This window comes from Schistocerca gregaria, chromosome 10 (genome assembly GCF_023897955.1).
Source record: "Schistocerca gregaria isolate iqSchGreg1 chromosome 10, iqSchGreg1.2, whole genome shotgun sequence".
In the NCBI taxonomy this organism is placed as follows: domain Eukaryota; kingdom Metazoa; phylum Arthropoda; class Insecta; order Orthoptera; family Acrididae; genus Schistocerca; species Schistocerca gregaria.
In genome coordinates this window covers 63,643,463-63,664,843 of record NC_064929.1, presented here as the reverse complement: position 1 = coordinate 63,664,843, position 21,381 = coordinate 63,643,463, and the positions used below count along the sequence as shown (strand labels likewise).

The following is a 21,381-nucleotide window of genomic DNA, read 5'->3' as shown; positions in this document are numbered from 1 at the left end:
ATTTCCCTCTTGATGGGTAGCTGGCAGGATTCTCCATGTTGTCAGAATGATGTCAGCTACAAAGCTACGAAACGCACTGTCTGAACAAGAACTACTATTTCGGAGTTTTCCTTCCGCTATAATAGTAAATGGACTGATTTTTCGAAAACTAGTGGTAAAAATTTACTTGTATATTGTATAACCGAAATTTGCCGCCACATTGCATTAGTAAAGCAGACATATACTTGCCATTTGTTCCATAGGATGTTTGAGGCTGCTGTTCCTCCGACCAAAATGGCCACAAATACAATACGTTTCTTTGCTGTAGTTTAGTAGTACCACTCTGTTTGAGTTTACTTACTGGAGTAAGTGCTGGGTTCGCCAGTCTTCTGTCTCTCCTTTATCTCCTTGAGGTATCTGTCGATGAAGTCCCTCATGTGATCGTCAGAGTATGTCTTCTCGTGTTCTTGGATGACTTTCTGTAAAATGTAAACCAGCAATAAGTTGGACTAGCTCAGACTGACGAAGGGAAGATATTTCAAGCATAACCTTTAAAATTATCGGACATCGAATATCAATGATACATTGTGACTGTCACATCACAATGGCCGTCGATGGGGAAGTAAACACTTATTCCGAAACAAGGCGGTAATTCGCTCAGTGAGAGTGAAACAAAAAAAGAGATAAGGCAAATTTGTCACAAGAACTTTGCGACACTACTTTTATTGGCATTGCATTTGACACCGTTTTAGTTTGAGAACACTTGATGCATATTTCTAAAGCAATATACGATAAAACTGAGCTCCTGTGACAATATTTTTCTATATGATTGTAACTCATGCAAATAAATTGTAGCTGTCATAATACACAATCATAATAGTTTTCAGAGATTGTTATGTTATTAGTTCCATTTCAAAAGATATAAATATGATTGGGAACATAATTCTGAAGATAAATGTTTCTTGAGAAACATTGTAACTTTCTACCATTTAATTTGTTCACGTCATACCAAATTTCAAGTAAATTATGAAATTTTGTTTACACTGTTCCAAACAAAATTTATTAAGTGTGTTGCATCACACTATTGTTTCACTACATGGGACATATTAACCAAAGTGTGGGATGAATTGGATTTTAGACTGGATGTGTGCCACCTATAACGTAGGGTGCACATGCTGAACATACGTAAGAGAAACTAGGTTAGTTCACTTTTAGTTTGATGTATTATTTGTTGTAAACAATCTAAACTAGTATGGATCACACTGTTTCACACACATAGACTGTATGGTCTGCAGAGATTTTTTTGTTTTCTGTTTTACTTTAATCGATTTTTTATGTTATTCACAAATAGCAACAGCTCATATACTTTTCACGAAAAACGATTGTGGTAGTTGGAGTCCAAGGATTTTGTTACACATGCCATTTGGTTTCTTGTAGCGATATTTCTGCAGAAACTTTAATCGCCTAATACATATTTCTTTGTATCGAACCGAGAAATTAAATACCAATTTTCGTAGATTTTGATTTTAAATTTTGTAACACAACGAAACATTTTCTTAAAAATTTTCATCTTCTATTTCATCCTCCTAGGAGTTGAATATCCGAAAACAGTGAAATGCCTATTTTCTTTATTTCTGACAGAGAAGTCAAGTACAAATTTTCTTAGGTTCGAAAATGCTTGTATAATGAAATATTTCCATAAAAACTTTCATCTTCCATTTCACCAGTGAACTAAGTATTTTTTATTTCTAACTGAGATGTGAAATAAAAGTTTTCATGGATGCGACTTTAATAGTTGTTTAACAGTGATTTTTTTTTCAAAAAGCAGTCACCAACTATTTCATCTCAATTGAGGTTAAATTTCCAAAATGCTGAAACACATATCTTTATTTCTGACCAAGAAACCAGATATAAGGTTTCGTTGGTCTAGCAACAAAATCGCTTAATAGTGACATATTTTCGCGCCTTTTAGAGCAGAATTGCGAGAAACCGCTTCTTACACAATGTCTACTGTGTGAGACCCAAACCCTGTCCAAATTTCAAGTTCATATCCTAAGCACACTGAGCAATGATGAGTCAGTGAATCGGTCTGGTGCTGCTGTACCCCTCTTAGGGGCTGAGTTTCCAAAAACAATCAGACATGTATCTTTTATCTCTGAGAAGCCAAACAAAAATGCCTTGTTGATGAAACATTTCAAAAAGCATTTCATCCTCTATTTAGACCACTTCGGGTGGAATATGAGAAACCACTGAAACATTTTTTTTCTAACTGAGATGTAAAACATCAGTTGTCATCAATGTAACTTTAAAAATACTTTAGTAGTTCTTTAATAATGACTTCTTTTCAAAAAGACATTCACCAACTGTTTCATCCCTATAGTAGTTAAATTTCAAAAATGTTGATACATGTAGTTCTTTATTTATTAATAAGAAACCAAATACTTGTTGTCATAGGTCTAGCTTTAATAGCGACATATTTTCACAAAATCCTTCCATCCCCATTCTTCACCCACTAAGTGGTGCAATTTCGACCTATCCTTTCTTAAACCATACCTACAGTTCAAGATCACACCATCTCAAATTTAAGTTTCCTATCATTAATGATGACACTGTCTTTTATGTAGAGAGATTAAACTGTTACGTCATACCTTGAAAGTGGGACATTTATGGCCACACTGGATTGGAACATAGTGGTGTGATCTCATACATGATCTTTGTATGGTTCTGCTATATTCACTTTACTACATAAATATGCCCTTGTGAGAGAGCAGAGTAACAGGTACGCCGGTACTCACGCGGAAGTAGCCCAGGATCTTCTCGGCAGACTCGACCGTGTCCCAGTAGCCGGACATCTTGGGGGCGATGCTGCTAAGTGTGGGGTGCAGCGTGAGGAAGCCACCTGTGGCGTCCCCAGCCCTGGCTGCCTGCAGGCCTGCGAGCCCAAGATGGCGGCACGTCCCGTCCGCTGACCGTGGCAGCCGGCTGCCAGCCACCACTGGCATGAAGCCGTTGATGAAGCCAGGGAACAGTGCGTCGGGCAGCAGCACACGCCGGCAGCCTTCTCCGTATGATGACGGTTGCATCACAGCCTGTCGAAACGTCACCAGTTACTTTCTGCCCCCCGGTGCCCAGTACTAAATGCAATACTCTTCCACGTCACATAATGTGTAACTGTATATAGTAGTGTTAGGTTAGAGACTGAATCCTCCATGGTCTAAAGGAAATCTACGGGTATATATTATTTAATCTATAGCGAGTGTATCAACCTGACATGAATGTTGCTTTAGAAAGGAAACTGGGTCTCAAGCAAATCACTACCTTATAGCTACCGGACTCACAGTTGGAATGTTTAAGTGTTTCCTGGTGGAAAATATAATGAGATGGCATAGTAATTTGTTAAAGCATTAGGCATCCCATGACACACGCTAACATGCCCCAAATGGCACCAACTAAATGTGGGTGACTACATTTTAATCATGCTTCAGTATACTGTTTCAGCTCGTCACAGCTGCTCATTTGTGTATATACTTCGTTAAGGTATGATAGCAAGTAATCTCAGTAAATTATTGTCGTTTCAATCCTTTGAAATCAACCCCTACCATAGAACACCTGTAGACTGAATGGCAGTTGCACTATTTGCAACTTTCTGTTTACCCTATTCTGTCCAACAGCTCTTCACAGTTTGATACATTGCCCTGTCATCAGCTGCCTAATAGTCTGCTCAAGAAAGATCTGTGACTGACTGTGGATGTAGATATTATATTACCCTGTAGAACATCTGTAAATGCATCAAGAACAATATGTTCAATTACTAAACCCTAGTTAACAATCTTTTAAAGGCAAATATATCTGAATTTAAATGTTTTAGCAGATACCCTTTACATGTTTCCAGTTTTTATTCACACACCCAGTAAAGGGCCCATGACAACTCCCTGTCCCAAAGTTCTTGTTTCTAAACAATTTTAACATAACTATCTTGCCCTGTTGACTTCGTAGAGATGAGTGGGTTGTGTTTTATTTTCTAAGCTAACAGCATGCTCATTTATGCAAAAACAGTTGGTAATTGTTATGAATTTTCTGTCACTTTTTGTTGGACCTTTCGTTTTTTGATAGTGCTGCTTATATCTGTGGAAATATTTGGTAATCTGCTGAATATTTCCTGCATATTTTTACCCCAATCCAACATAGCAAATTCCTATCTGAAGGTATTGCTGGATTAATTTCCGACTCTGCCTCCACCATCTTGTGATGTGTTTGAACTATGGCGTCACCACCAAGCTCTCTCAACAGATGTGGGAAGGTCTGAGATTCACTCTGGCAAACACGTTCCCCCAACCATTCAAGAGAACAGAGAGGCCAGAAAGCCACCCACAGCTTTCTTCCACCAGCAGATCTGGGTAACGACGGCAAAATAGACACCATCACACCTTTCAGCCATATACCCCTTTGTCTTCTTCTTGGTCATTTCCTTGACATCTACATTTTGTGTATCTTCTTTGGAATTTTCTTGTTTTCCGTTTTCCTTAAGTGTCTATACCATATTAACCTTGATGTTTCTATTCTGCTCTGCAAGGATTCAAGGACTCTTCTTTCACTTTTTCCCTTACTGCTTCAGTCCTCAACGTATCACTCCTTTTTACTGCTGTCCTACTTCTGAGGTACTTCAGTTCGCATCTGCGTAACCTACTTACATCTCTTTTCTTCATTATCCTTATTTCAGATCCACAAGTCAGTACTGGGATGTAGTAACTTCTCTATATTTATTCCAAACAAAGCTCTCATAGCTTTACAGGAGTGCTTCTTCCCGTCTGCCACGTTCACTGATCTCTCTCTCATTTCTTCCATTTTCCTTATCACACTTCTCAAGTACTTAACACTTTCCGTCTTCTTCAGTTGTTCGCCTTCGATCTTTCCTCTCTTTCTTTCTCGCCGTAATCCCCCATTTATTTACATTAAATTTCATCCAACATTATCCACAGTTTGCTCCCAAGCATGCTGCTATCCCTGAATCTCCTCCTCCATATTTTCGCAGCTCATCCAGTCATCTCTGAACACCATTTGTTTCACATCTTCTTCTCCATGTTTTCCTGTCATCTCAGTCATTATCTCATTCAAGATCACAACGGATAGGAGAGTCGACAATCCATTGCCCTGTTTCACACAACTACTCTGATGGAATCAACCCATCCTTTTAGAACTTCCTGGCAGATTGTGTGCCCGACCGAGACTCGAACTCGGGACCTTTGCCTTTCGGGGCAAGTGCTCTACCATCTGAGCTACCGAAGCACGACTCGCCCTCGGTCCTCAAAGCTTTACTTCTGCCAGTATCTCGTCTCCTACCTTCCAAACTTTACAGAAGCTCTCCTGCGAATCTTGCAGAACTAGCACTCCTGAAAGAAAGGATACTGCGGAGACATGGGTTAGCCACAGCCTGGGATATGTTTCCAGAACGAGATTTTCACTCTGCAGCGGAGTGTGCGCTGATATGAAACTTTCTGGCTGATTAAAACTGTGTGCCCGACCGAGACTCGAACTCAGGACCTTGCTTAGGTAGCTCAGATGGTAGAGCACTAGCCTGTGAAAGGCAAAGGTCCTGAGTTCGAGTCTCGGTCGGACACACAGTTTTAATCTGCCAGGAAGTTTCATATCAGCGCACACTCCGCTGCAGAGTGAAAATCTCTGCTTATATTTTCAACTTTCACCCAATTCTTACCTACACAGTACACCTCCTCCGCTCTGCTTGTGTCTCTTTTTTCGCTTTCTTCTTTTCCAGTGCTTTCAAGAACTTTCTTCCACAGACACTATCTAATGCCTTTTCCATACCGAGAAAGGCCATCATTAAGTCTTCCCAAAATTCATAATGGTGCTCCTGGAGCTGCTTCACTGCAAATATGAGGTTAACAGTTTGCCTCGTAGATCTGAAACCATACGGTTTCTCTCTCAATTTGCTCTTAACCCCTGTTCGGATTCACCTCTCCAGGATCTTTTCATATACCTTGGTATAGCGTGGTATCAGTGTGACCCCCCCTGCTCCTTAACTTGAAAACACAGTCAATTAGTGTCCTCTTTCAATCTTGCGAAGTCTTCTTCTGATTCCAAAATACATGCTACAGTACAGCCACTGTTTCCCAACCTTCCCTTCCACCATTTCGACACTTACATGGTTCAAATGGCTCTGAGCAATATGGGACTTAACATCTGAGGTCATCAGTCCCCTAGAACTTAGAACTACTTAAACCTAACTAACCTAAGGCCATCACACACATCCATGCCCGAGGCAGGATTCGAACCTGTGACCGTAGCAGTCCCGCGATTCCGGACTGCAGCGCCTAGAACCGCACGGCTACCGCGGCCGGCTTGACACTTAATACTTCAATACCCAATGCGCAGTTGTTAGCACACTGAACTCTCATTCAGGGAGACGACGGTTCAATCCCACACCCAGCATCCTCATTTAGGTTTTCCGTGACTTCCCTACATCGCTTCAGGTAAATGCCAGGATGGTTCCTTTGAAAGGGCAAGGCCGACGTCCTTCCCCATCCTTCCCAAATCTGATGAGACCGAAGACCTCGTTGTTTGGTCTCATCCCCCAAACAACCCAACTCCTACCTTGTTCAATCTACTATCCTCATCTCTCAGGCCATTCGAACTAGTAATGAATATAGCTGTTGTATAGTCACTCCTGGGCTATTAGTCTATAACAGTTGATGTGCGTTTTCCCTGTACCTCTCCCCTGGGCCAGATCGTTTTTAACCCTACAGTGTGTGCAGTGCAGTGAGGCAGAACAAGTAGGACAGCCACCTTGTCCCCGGTGCCACAGCGGATGAGCTCCACCAGCTCCCTCATCTCGGACTCGATCTCAGCTTCCAGCCTGTCGGATCTCCGCCCGAAGCCGAAGTCTCGCAGGTACCTCAGCATGAAGCGGCGCTGCTCCATCGCCTCCTCGCCCTCCAGGAAGTTGATACCTGCACAGTGGAGAGCCCGGCACTCAGAATCCACACCAGATCTTGTAGCATCCGATGCAAAAAATGAAACAATTAAAGTATGTTGGTTATTTAGTTACGATTAAAATTTAATTGACGAGATTTGAATAAATTAGGTCCGTTATGAAGAACTGCACTGGAATATAATTTGGCTGACGTGCAAGACAATAATACAAGCTACCTTTATAGTATCCTTTCGCAACAACATAGAACGACAGTACTGTGCAAAGCCACATAAATATTATTTTGGTCCTTATTCTAAACACTTGATTAATATCCAAGCATCTGAACAGAAGACATGACCTTGCCGTTATTAACAGCAATGAGTAGTGATCTATGGTTCACTGCAAATAAGTAACAACAAATTATATTTTACCGTTGTTTTTTTTCCATATGATGCACAGCTGTTCAACATATCGGAGACTAGCTCCTCAGTTCAATAGTCCAACAGCATATAAACAGTTGCCACCTCCATAGCTAAGTAGTCAGTGCAGCTGACTGGCAAGCAGTCGACTGGGTTCGATTCCCGGTACTGCCAGGGATTTTTCATTGGTGAGAGGACTGGTGCATTGCCCACTCTGCCTCGTGAGGTCTACTGTGGAGGTACTCGATCGATTACTACCGGTTGCAAAGTCAAGAAACCCTACGATGGACGGGAGAGCGGTGTGCTGACAACATGTCCCTCCATACGTCATCTGATGACACATCTAGCCACTTTGTGTCACTTTGAGTAGAACTTTCAAACTTTTCCTTCCTTCATCCTGATTACTCACTCAATCCCTACATCTCTTCCCACACAATGCACTCATCATCCAGCCCATATGTTCGTGTACTACACTGCACTTTTTACTTCTTTTTTATTTGTTCTCTTAGAAACGCCCATAAGACAAAACTCCTATTGGCCATTTCTCTTCCTTCTACTCCTCTATGGTGCTAGGTCTTCCCAGGTGAACTTCTTGACATAGCTATCTTCCAGATGGAATATCGAGTAGGATCTCTTAATCTACAGTGGCAGTAATCTCTGCTGAGATTATAATAAAAATCCATAGATGCTTTCCATGTGAGTCTTGAGTCTATGTCGTTCTTTTTTTCGCCCACACCATTACGAAAATTATAAAAGGATAATCCATGCCTAATATCTCCATTTTGCTGTTCTCTGTGAGAGATCTGGTAAGAACAAACGTACGTATTAGTGCCCACATAGACCATATTGTAATACATAAGCTAGACTGTGGACTACTGAAATAAGTGCTTCAGTGAACAATTATTACTTTTTGTCCTTTTGACTTTATGGTTGGGAGTTGGAAGTGTTCTTGTAAAGTATGATGTTTACATGTCTATTTGATGCTGCAACAAATCAAGACATGCAACACTCAATCCTTTTAAGCATATTTATGAAACTGCAACTTCCTGACTCTTTCTAAAAATTACTTTTATAATAACTTACAACGAATTTATTTATACTTCAATGTATAAAGGTCAGGTAGAAAAGTTACTCATAATCGGTGCCCGACAGCAGGATGTGCTGCAGAAATGTAACATGTAACTGAGTGCTAAATTCAAATATAATTTCCAATTGTGTGAAATAATTTCTGATTACCACTGCTGTACTTTTCGGTTTCATGAAGAATACATTTCGATGTACTGAGGGGACGATGTCTAATCGTACTGCATACAGATCTGAAAAAGTAAAAAATTGTTTGCCAAGAGGAGAAAACTTCTGGTGGTGGCACCTGAACGCAAATTGGCAAAGTTTTACTTAGTCCTATGCTGTATCGTCTGCTACAGAGTTGCTCTCTTCATCTTTGTACATTTAGGAAGTTTTATTGTACAGTAATTATAGTCATTATGATTATGCCCAAGATGACAGCTGTGTAGTGGTGTAGGGGCTGTGACAGACTGTTTCACTTAAACATTCTAGTAATGGGGTTGATGTCAGAGATAAGCTTTACTATGTTGTAAATCATCATAACGATCAACATTACACAGTGTCTCAACTGAAAATTAGTTGCTGTGCGGGCAATCTTCTGGTCATTATAATTCTGGATAAAGGTCTTGCTTTTATTGTACTCTCCACTGATCTATTAGAAAGAGTATGTGAAAACGTAAAAGTGCTATGTTCATCTTTCAGTAACGGCAAGATTTTGGAAGCTGCAAGGAACCAGTTCTCATAACACAAAATTACACGCCTGCCTGCCTCATATGGGAAATGTACCGACGGATCTCACATTCACTGCTGTTGATTGGCTAACGGTGGACCGTATATTAGACATAGAATTCCTTAGGAAAGGAATGCAGATATCGACCTTTCTTCTGGGAATTACCGCTTTTCATTCAAAGTTGAAGTAACTGTGGATTTGCTAAAAATTGATGTTAACTGTCGTAAATTTTACCGTGACATAAAAGTAAACTTAATCAGTAGTGAGAGTGGCTCTATGAATAAATGGGAGACTGACTTACTTGCCATTTCTTGTATCAAGAAGGACATTAAGGATACAGTAACCAAGTCTACATATTTGAGCATGAATCAGCAGTCTAATCTAACAAGGATTACTGATTCAAAGGCTTTGAAGAAAAATCCACAGCCGTCTTAAATTATGACCAACACCCTAATACCATCCTACACATGAGTTACTGTAACATTTCTTTTTCCATTTCCTGGACAAAAACGCCAGCTGTCACCAACTAAATTCACAAAAAGTTGGATTGGAATATAATCGAACCATCCAGGAGCCGTTTTTTCAGCCTGATACTTTCAACGGTGAAGCTAGTAGGAAATGTTAGACTTACTTTAGATTCCAGACTTACGATAAAAGTCGTTGTTCCTGTCTGGACTAGACCATGATATTTAGAAGAAGAGATTAGAAAATCCCACGGTGTTAAATTTCTAACAAGCAGAGGTCTCAGTTCCTCCTACTTGTAGGTCACTCTAGCTGAGGAATCCAGGAAAATACAGCTTTTATTTATACAGTTAGAAGCTGTCGATTTAAGGTGCTGCCCTTCAGCTTGAACGTTAACTCGCATGTGAATATGCAAGAAAAATCGATGTCTAATAAGATGTCAGTTTTGCTGTCTTCCATCTGAGAGATTCATGCATACATTTGTGCCCATTTATGCCATATTGTAATATGTAATGATAAAAAACCTCTAGTTGATGAGCTAGTAGAAACTAAATATTATTGTTTCATTTACCTTACCTGCTTCAACTAATTATTACTTGTTTTTATATTTCTGATTTCATGGTTGGACATATCTTATTAATGTTCGAGAGTCGTGTGTTCATCTGGAACTGCAACAAATTGAGACTTGAATGCTCATTACTTCTTAATATATTCTCGAACTTACAACTTTGTTTTTATTACCACTCACAACAACTTTATTCATACTTAACAGTATAAGTCGTCAGGTAGTACACATAACTTTTTTCACACATCACACAGAAACTACAAAGCCTACTTTTGAAAATGAAAAGCAACACCTTTCAGGTGTTCACTTGGCATTAACAAATGGCCTCAAAGGTCCCAGAGCTCCTACAACTCCACAACTACTTTAGGTATTGGACAGGCGTCATAGCAAACATCACTGCGGGAGAGTTTACTTCTCCATCTCCAATGTTTGCTATGCTCTTGTACTTGAGTGCATGAGCAAGCCTACAGTCCAGCTTCATCATGCTGCTGTACAATACACGCCTCTTTAGCTAGGGAATATTCCTAATGGAGAAATATTTTTCCTTGGTCTATGAATAACATGACTGCACCCTTTAAACTAAGCCATTTCCCATTATATTTCATATGTTTAACAATGATACTTGTGTCATTTACAAATAAGAGATATTTTAGGATCATTTGAATGTAAAGAACAGATTTTTAAAACTTCTATCAATAAAAGCTGTGGTCCGAAAAAAGAACCCTGTGGTAACAGTACTTCAAACTGCCCCAACAGATTCATACTTCATAATACCAAGAAATATTAGGAAGCGCAACAAGGTTTTATTGCCTTGTACCGATAATTTACACAACCACACCTTGTAACTGATAGTGCCATGTCAACGATGTACTACTAGATGAATTACTCAAGAATACTATTACATAGCAGAGAAGGTATTTTGATTTAAATTTGCACTCACCAAGTTCCTTATGAGGCATCCTGTGCTTGATGGCGATGTTGGATATCCGGCCCTGCAGAACGGGGTTGTTCAAGGCCTCCTTGGCGACCTCATAATCACTGATGACCACCACGGGCAAAGGTCCAAAGTAGAAGCCCACCAGTTTGGACTTGTAGCGGCGCGTGAAGGCGTGCATCACTTTGTATGGGAACTTGTAGTTCTCCAGCAGCAGCTGGATGTAGCTGCCCCATATTGGTATTCTAGGGGGACCTGCAAGGTTGAATATTATGTATTACATATATGTATCAGAATAGTGTAGACACCCATATGGATGTACTATAATAACACAGTTATTATAGACTTTGTCAGACGTTATGCGTTTTGGTGTTACGCCATTTTTAAAGGATCAAATATGGACACAATGTGTTATGGATCAAGTGGCATATCTTAATAAAAACTGCAGTCAAGACACACAGTTATTATAGGCCTAAATGGCTCCAAACCTCACAACATAACTGTAAGATGGACTGCCGTGAGGTATTCTTGTCTGACTGATGCGACTTGCATAAGGGATGGACTGACGAATAGATACACCAATGAGTGGTACCTCCAGGAATTTCTGCTAATCATTACAAATTGCACAGCTACATCTTCATGGTTACTCTGCAGTTCACACTTAAGTGCCTGGCAGAGGGTTCATCGCACCATTTTCATGCTACTTCTCTACCATTCCCACTCTCGAATGGCGCGTGGGAAAAAGGAACACCTACCCTCTCGAGCTCTTATTTCCGTTATTTTATCATGACGATCATTTCTTCCTACGTAGGTGGGTATCAACAAAAATTTCTCGCATTCGAAAGAAAAAGTTGGCGATTGAAATTTCGTAAATAGATGTCGCCGCAAAGAAAACCGCCTTTGTTTCAGTGACTGCCACCCCAGCTCGCGTATCATATCAGTGACACTCTCACCCCTATTGCGCAATAACATGAAACGAGCTACCCTTCTTTGCACTTTTCGATGTCCTCCGTCAATCCTACCTGGTAAGAATCCCACACCGCGCAGCAATTTTCCAACAGAGGACGAACAAGTGTAATGTAGACTGTCTCTTTAGTGGGTTTGTCGCATCTTCTAAGTGTTCTGCCAACAAAGCGCAGTCTTTATTTCGCCTTCTCCGCAGTTTTATCTATGTGGTCTTTCCAATTTAAGTTGCTCTTAATTACAGTTCCTAGGTATTTAGTCGGACTGATTTATCGTATACCCAAAATTTATCGGATTTCTTTTAGCACCCATGTGGATGACTTTTCTTTGTTCAGTGGCAATTGCCACTTTTCACACCATATAGAAATTCTCTCTAGATCATTTTGTAATTGGAATTGGTCGTCTGATGATTTTACTAGACGGTAAATTACGGCGTCATCTGCAAAGAGTCTAAGGGGGCTTCTCAGATTATCACCTAGGTCATTTATGTAAATCGGGAACAGCAGAGGGCGAATGACACTACCTTGCGGAACACCAGATATCACTTCTATTCTACTCGATGATTTACCGTTTATCACTACGAACTGTGACCTCTCTGATAGGAAATCACGAATCCAGTCACACAACTGAGACGATACTCCATATGCACGCAATTTGATTAAAAGTCGCTTAAGATGAACTGTATCAAAAGCCTTCTGGAAATCTAGGAATATGGAAACGATCTGAGAACCCTTGTAGACAGCACTCATTACTTCTTGGAAATAAATAGCTAGCTAGCTGCGTTGCACAAGAACGATATTTTCTGAATCCGTGTTGGTTATGTATCAATAAGTCATTTTCTTCAAGGTGATTCATAATGTCCGAGTACAGTATATGCTCCAAAATCCTACTGCAGATTGAGGTCAGTGATATGGGTCTGTAATTCAATGGGTTACTGGCATTTCTTGAATATTGGTGTGACCTGTGCTACTTTCCAGTCTTTAGGAACAGACGTTTCGTCAAGTGAGAGGTTGTATATGATTGCTAACAAAGCCGCTATTGTGTCTGCATACTCTGAAAGGAACCTGACTGGTTTACCATCTGGACCGGAAGACTTGCCTTTCTTAAGTGATTTGAGTTGTTTCGCAACACATAAGATATCTGCTTTTATGTCACTCATGCTAACAGCTGTTCTGGTTTCGAATTCTGGAATATTGACTTCGTCTTCTTTCGTGAAGGAATTACCGCAAAATGTATTTATTAACTCCGCTTTAGTGGCACCATCATCGGTAACATTTCCATCGGTATCGCCCAGTGACGGTATTGACCGTTTTTTGCCACTGGTGTACTTTACATGCGACCAGAATCTCTTTGGGTTTTCTACCATACTTTGAGACCATGTTGTATTGTTGAAACTGTTAAAAGCATCTCGCATTGACGTCCGCACTAAATTTCGAGCTTCCGTGAAACTTAGCCATTCTTGGTGATCTTGCGTTCTTCTGAATTTGGCATGCTTTTTTCGCTGGTTCTGCAACAGTGTTCTGACGTGTTTTGTATACCAAGCTGGATCCGTCCCGTCTCTTATTAAATTATGCGGTACGAATCTATCTATTGCTGTTAACACTGTACCTTTGAATTTGAACCATTTCTGGTCTACAATTACATAATTAGCTTGGAAGGAATGGAGACTTTCTCTTAGGAAGGCATAAAGAGAATTTTTATCAGCTGTTTTAAATAGATATGTTTTGCGTTTATTTTTAGTGGACACATTCAGACACTCCATTATCAAAACAGCGTTTATTTATTTATCTACCTGAACAGTTAGCTTTTGGAGATGTTTTCATAGTGACAGTTGCGCTTAATGACCCTGTATGACATTGTGGTATGCTTCGTACATTATACAATATGGCGAAAACAACGAACATCAGCGTCAAGATATTGATAAACTTCAGACAGAGTGACTAAGAAAGGTCAATTTCCTGTTTGATGTCTACCCAATAATTGTTACAGACTTCCATATCAGTCTTTCTTTTGTGATGTTTTCTTTGCTACTGCTTAGCAGTCTCTTAACTATTTACGAATTAATAACATGTGAAGTTGCAAAATCATTAAAAATGGAGGGCACATGCATGTACAACGATAGTAATTAATGGCAGGGTATCAGTGAGACAGAAACGACTAAAACAGCAGGCATTTAGGACACTTCCGCGAAAATATCCGCTGCGGATGCTGCAAATTTAAATGAAACGAAACAAATTTGACTGTTATTTAAATCTTTTAGTTAGTCGATAATAAGGACAGTAGATAAACGAAAATCAGAAATGTTATGCAAATTTTTGACGAATAATTAGCACTCTCTTTATATACAGTCAGAAGTTATTGTTACATTAAAAGATCGTCTTTCCCATTCCACCTTGGAACCTGCCTTTGTTAAGGCATCCAGAATCCCAAGGCACACCTATTTTAGACAATACTGTTACATGGGATTGGAGTGACCCTGAAATATACTCGAAACACATTCGCTAATTTCCTTCCACTTATCAACTAGTGTGGAATTGACTCATGTAGATTAACTTTCGCATTCAGAAAGACAGTACTGAATAAAATTAAAAGTATGAAGTTCTTAAAACTATAAAGAAAGACAAACTGGAGACTTTATTTAGTATAATTCAACAAATGTACTATTGGAGAAGTAGTCTGTGTACTAACCATTTCTGAGCACCAGGTACATGCAGCAACAGGAATATTGAAAGTTGAGGATTGTCAGTTAGCAGCTCCCAGTGCAGAATGAATATTACGTAAGGAGGATCTGTCACGTATGTGAGAAACATTCCTAAATTCAAAAGTACACATCTAGTTCAGAGATGTACAATACTAAAGTGTGGGCATGTAAAAACATACTGCCGAAAAACACGCTTATAATTACGACGCTTGGTGGATTCCCAATGCGAAAATTTAGAAGCTTTCTGATAAATACAAATCTTGTCGTAGCGCCAATCAGACAAAAAGACAGGAAATAATATTTTGTGGTGATATTTCTTTTGATAACTCAGATATAAAAAACTGAACTTTTAATTCTAACTTCTAAAATTCACCACCAGAACTGTGTAGACGAAGATGTCAACAAAACTGCAGTTTTAAGCAGGAACTGCTTTGTACTCAACCGCACATGTGAAGGATGCCTGTCTCAAGGAAACGTCCCAAATAAACTAATAAATGCTATTCTTTCAGTAAGGGTTTAGGACAAATGTTAATTATTACTGACCTGACTCACTTACTTCTTCCTCATAACTTTTCGATAAAGAATGTTCTTACGAAAGGTAGACTGCATGTGAAAATACAAGATTCAAAGATCTTGTTAGATCTCTCATTGAGATTTCGCGTATTTCTGCTGGCGTTCCACAAGGTTCAATATTCTTGTTGTATACACACGGACCTTCGACGTTACAGCAGTAAACGAAAAACAATACTATTTGCTGGTGAATCATGAATCATAACGTATCCATAGAGGATGTAACCACAGAAGAAAGAATAAAGGAAATATATGTTATGAATAAAAGTCTGTCAGCTCACTATATGTTGGTTTCTATTCACCAGCATGTACATCAAAGTTGATGGACTTTTATCCATGAAGTAAATATCTCCCAATGTCATTGTGTTCCTGGTGAAACCGCTGGTAATTGGTTAAAATGTTATTAAAGTATACGGAAAAAACTGCATTATTCTTCCTGATGGCACATCACTTAACTTGAAAGAAGCTTAGTTCATCCACTTATCTTCTAGGCAGGATGCATCAGCAACAATAACAACACACAGCTTAGGAAAGAAAGTGTGCAGAGTTGACTGTTCAGAATTCCTGTTTTGAGATAACTTGAGTTGGAAGCCACATATTAATTATATCCATCTAATTGATAATTTTGGTGGTCAAACGAATGGGTAATTGGTTTACTGTGTGCACTTCCAATCATTAATATCACTCGGTGTGACTGTATGTAGCAGTATGCAATGAGCCATGCATTATTCATTTCGCAAACGTAGGCTATAGGGAACCTGTCTGTTGTTGCTCTCAACCTTCATATAGGTTACTGTCCAAAAAAAACTAAGGCAGAAGAACAAAAGTCCCACCAGGCATTTACCCTCGTATGACGTGTGTTGTGAAGAATACAGTACATAAATATAAACCACCTTCACAGTCCACATCTTAATCTTAGTGTTGCGAAGAATAATGCAAACGTATGGAGCCGCAGAAATTAGTTGACCGCCTCCCTCGTGAATTTTACGTGATGACAGACAACGGAAAAACAGTTTTAAAAGCACATCTAAGTCATATCTAGTGGGCAAATCTTTGTACAGCATAGGTAAATTTCTGAATACGTTGTGTTTGTTTTACATTTTAATCAAGTGTTATTACTGATTAAAGTGGAACACACATAGCCAAAGTAGCACTGAGAAGATGTAAGTTAACTGTTAGCTACCAAGCAAGTATTACCGAACTGTATGTTCCCTGATGTGTGAGGTTTGAACGAATCAAAGTTGCGGTTCTTATAGTCAAGTTCCACATCTACATCTACATTTATACTCCGCAAGCCACCCAACGGTGTGTGGCGGAGGGCACTTTACGTGCCACTGTCATTACCTCCCTTTCCTGTTCCAGTCGCGTATGGTTCGCGGGAAGAACGACTGCCGGAAAGCCTCCGTGCGCGCTCGAATCTCTCTAATTTTACATTCGTGATCTCCTCGGGAGGTATAAGTAGGGGCGAGCAATATATTCGATACCTCATCCAGAAACGCACCCTCTCGAAATCTGGACAGCAAGCTATACACCGCGATGCAGAGCGCCTCTCTTGCAGTCTGCCACTTGAGTTTGCTAAACATCTCCGTAACGCTATCACGCTTATCAAATAACCCTGTGACGAAACGCGTCGCTCTTCTTTGGATCTTCTCTATCTCCTCTGTCAACCCGACCTGGTATGGATCCCAAAATGATGAACAATACTCAAGTTAGGTCGAACGAGTGTTTTGTAAGCCACCTCCTTTGTCCTTTCTAAGGACTCTCCCAATGAATCGCAGCCTGGCACCCGCCTTATCAACAATTAATTTTATATGATCATTCCACTTCAAACCGTTCCGCACGCATACTCCCAGATATTTTACCGAAGTATCTGCTACCAGTGTTTGTTCCGCTATAATATAATCATACAATAAAGGATCCTTCTTTCTATGTATTCGCAATACATTACATTTGTCTATGTTAAGGGTCAGTTGCCACTCCCTGCACCAAGTGCCTATCCGCTGCAGATCTTCCAGCATTTCGCTACAATTTTCTAATACTGCAACTTCTCTGTATACTACAGCATCATCCGCGAAAAGCCGCGTGGCGTAAAAATCTGTTTACTGAAGCACCACATTTCCAATGCCGTCTTTCGCACCTCGTCTGTGTTGTTTATAGCCCATATTTCGTCCCCATGCAAGGCAACAAACTGCGCGAATACCTTCAAAAAATACTTTCTGGCACTTGAATTGTATTTACGATGTTAACATGCTTGTCTTTGCCAGAAGTAAACTCCCTTTACTAAATTCTGTGAATATACAGTATTCTCTTTATTCAAGTAGTTGTCGCTTTATTTGCCTCTCAGGTGGCACAACTCGAGTACCGCTTTTAGCGTCTCATTTCCTAATCTAATTATCTGGTTGAATTTGTCTACACTGCATCAGCACTTTTATTGATGTCCATCTTACAGCCTTTTTCTGAGACATTTCTTCCGGACAAGACAACATAACCGAAAACGTAAATGAACAGTTAGTACCACTTACTGATCAGCTATGAGTACCGCGTGATGAAAACAGACGTACCTGGACATTACCGGTGCTACATAACAACAGGATAGAGCAAACTAGAGAAACATCAAAAACGCAACGAAAACGCCATAACATTCTTCATACTAAGTATGCCATATTACTTTATCAAATTTTAAAGCAATTGCGGCACAAAAGGGTAGAAAGTATAATCACAGCCGATAGAGAACGACATTACCGACTTTCAGATGTTGCACATGAACCATGGTAATAGACTCCCTTCTCATAGCTGATAAACAAAATGTACCTTGACAATTTCGACACTGAAAACTGAAGTGTCTACATATGAGTAACTTATGTAATCATTAAGAAAGTGAGCTTGGTTTTACCGTTATTTTTAATGTAATTATGTGAAATTTATGTTTTTGTGAAATAAAATTTTGCTCTCAAAAGAGACATGATCTAATCTGCTTAACTTATCTTCTAGGCCATTTGCTGTCATTATGAACTGTGCCACTTATGATTCATGAAACATGGAATTGGTTCCTACTTGAGAGTAAATCTGCGTTTTGGGCATACTGATACACAAGATATTATTTTTCATTTTAAATAACAGTGTTTAGAGTCGTAAATTTTAACTAATGAACGCAGAAGAAATTCGAATTTTTATATTTACTAATTTATTTCCGTATCACAAATGGTTCAAATGGCTCTGAGCACTATGGGACTCAACTGCTATGATCATTAGTCCCCTAGAACTTAGAACTATTTAAACCTAACTAACTTAAGGACATCACACACATCCATGCCCGAGGCAGGATTCGAACCTGCGACCGTAGCGGTCGCACGGTTCCGGACTGCACGCCTAGAACCGCGAGACCACCGCGGCCGGCTTTTTCGGTATCCTTAACGGGTAAGACCACTATAGAAATTTCAAAAAAGCAATTTCTTTATTGGCTTAAAAGATGCTTTGTACCTTCTAAAATATAAGCAAAAATTCTAGTCCTAGAAAAAAAAAGCAATTGTTCTATGGAATTCCAAGCTGCACCTGTAGCGCCTCGGATGACGCAAAACGATCGAAGGTGCCAACTCGACAGCCCCTGTAGTATATGGGCATAGCAGGAGCATTTCTAAACAATTATACGTTATCGTCATTTTTAACTGTTTTCCGTCTTGTCCTTTAGTTGCTTTAAATTCGTGGAGGTATGTGCCGTCTATGCAACTAAATGAAGGCAGTTTGTTTGTTGCCATACGCGTTTCGCTTCATTTATTTGGGAAGCATCATCAGTGGCCTGAAATACATGTTTCTTTTTATATATACAATAAGCGTATTTTCTGCTAGATATAATCTGTTGATATACTACATTTTGTCGGGTTTTTTTAGGTTAGAAGCAACTTTTGTAGCACAAGTTCCATAAAATGATGTATCTTTCGTTTTACTTACGATTTCCAGCGCTGCTAACACATATATGTGTTTCTGGTGATGTATTTGCTGGTCTTCATGCTCCAGTTAGCCGAATCAGGTGTTGTTTAGCCATTTGTCACATCACATTTCACTTTCACTGCCATTTGGCGATCAACATATGTGTGTTTGCAGTGTGTAGTGTTGCCAACTGTTGTTATGTGTATGTCTTTTGTTTCTGTTGTGTTTTGTGGTTTTCATTTGTTGTGTGTCTGTGTGTGTGTGCAATCCTCACCTTTTTTTTGTATGAGTTTGTGTGTGTGTGTGTGTGTGTGTAATTTGCTGAGTGCATTACTTTTCCTTTAATCTGTGGGTTCATGTGTTTGTCTGTGAGTATGTGTGTGTGTATGGGAGGGGGGGGGGGGTGGTAGGAGGGAGAGAGAGAGAGAGAAGAGGGGAAGGATATTCATTAATTATTTATCCTGGTTGCACTTCAGTTTGTTATTGTTTTGGAGGCTAGCATGATCAGCGAGTTATTGTTTATATGGATTTGGTCATTGAGTCATTGGTCATTGAGAAAACTTCCACATACAAAGAGCCATTGCAATGGAAAAGAAGGTACTCAATGACCAAATCCATATAAACAATAACTCGCTGATCATGCTAGCCACCAAAACAATAACAAACTGAAGTGCAACCAGGATAAATAATTAATGAATATCCTTCCCCTCTTCTCTCTCTCTCTCCCTCCTACCCCCCCCCCCCCCCTCCCATACACACACACATACTCACAGACAAACACATGAACCCACAGATTAAAGGAAAAGTAATGCACTCAGTAAATTACACACACACACACAAACTTATACAAAAAAAAGGGTGAGGATTGCACACACACAGACACACAACAAATGAAAACCACAAAACACAACAGAAACAAAAGACATACACATAACAACAGTTGGCAACACTACACACTGCAAACACACATATGTTGATCGCCAAATGGCAGTGAAAGTGAAATGTGATGTGACAAATGGCTAAACAACACCTGATTCGGCTAACTGGAGCATGAAGACCAGCAAATACATCACCAGAAACACATATATGTGTTAGCAGCGCTGGAAATCGTAAGTAAAACGAAAGATACATCATTTTATGGAACTTGTGCTACAAAAGTTGCTTCTAACCTAAAAAACCCGACAAAATGTAGTATATCAACAGATTATATCTAGCAGATAATACGCTTATTGTATATATAAAAAGAAACATGTATTTCAGGCCACTGATGATGCTTCCCAAATAAATGAAGCGAAACGCGTATGGCAACAAACAAACTGCCTTCATTTAGTTGCATAGACGGCACATACCTCCACGAATAATACGTTAGTTTGGCGTCAGCCACCGTCGGTACGCGTACAAAAGAAGACAACTCTTTCGTTTCGAATCTTGATATTTGTGTGCATTATTTTCTAATGTTAGTTTATTTGCGATCTCGGAGTATACGGTTTTGTCTTTCAAGTAAGAATGAGTGCCGAGTAAGTGTACTAGGGCAGAAAAGGTACGAAAACGTCGTATCCGACGCGGCGTCGAAGCAGTATGTCATCAAAGCGTCCGAAGAGTACATATGAGGCTGAGAGAAGTTCAGAATGACTCAGCGCCTCCGCTACGAAATAGAAAGACAGTGACAAAGATTTTGATGTGCATTGCGGATTGGGCTATAGTTTTATAAATATTCTTGCCGGTTTGTCTGTTATTTCTCAGTACGTGAAAAGTAAAACTTGCAATGTAGACATCACGTTGAAAGAACGAAGTACTCGAGGCTTAGGATTCATGATAATTGTTGCTTGTTGAAATTGTTCACAAGTTGTTATACCAAGTAATAAGTCTATACGAAACGTATATGAAATCAACTGTCGAATTTTCGTAGCAATGCGCCAGGCTGGAGTGGGGCTAAATGAAATTGTACAAAAAAATGGTTCAAATGGCTGTGAGCATTATGCGACTTAACATCTGAGGTCATCAGCTCCCTAGAACTTAGAACTACTTAAACCTAACTAACCAAAGGACGTCACACACATCCATGCCCGAGGCAGGATTCGAACTTGCGACCGCATCGGTCGCGCGGTTCCAGACTGAAGGGCCTAGAACCGCTCGGC

The 21,381-nt window shown here is 39.8% G+C and overlaps 1 protein-coding gene across 1 annotated transcript in view; it reads right to left on the bottom strand.

Moving 5' to 3' along the window:
• The window catches only part of LOC126293347 (probable cytochrome P450 304a1), a 41,552-nt gene that overhangs the window by 15,852 nt on the left and 4,319 nt on the right, over window positions 1-21,381 (bottom strand). Inside the window, exons 2-5 of the mRNA XM_049986541.1 lie at window positions 11,089-11,337; window positions 6,781-6,944; window positions 2,775-3,068; window positions 341-458 (exon numbers count right to left, since the gene is read on the bottom strand). Of these exons, the coding sequence (XP_049842498.1) occupies window positions 341-458; window positions 2,775-3,068; window positions 6,781-6,944; window positions 11,089-11,337 (825 nt within the window). The remainder of the gene's footprint in view (window positions 1-340; window positions 459-2,774; window positions 3,069-6,780; window positions 6,945-11,088; window positions 11,338-21,381) is intronic.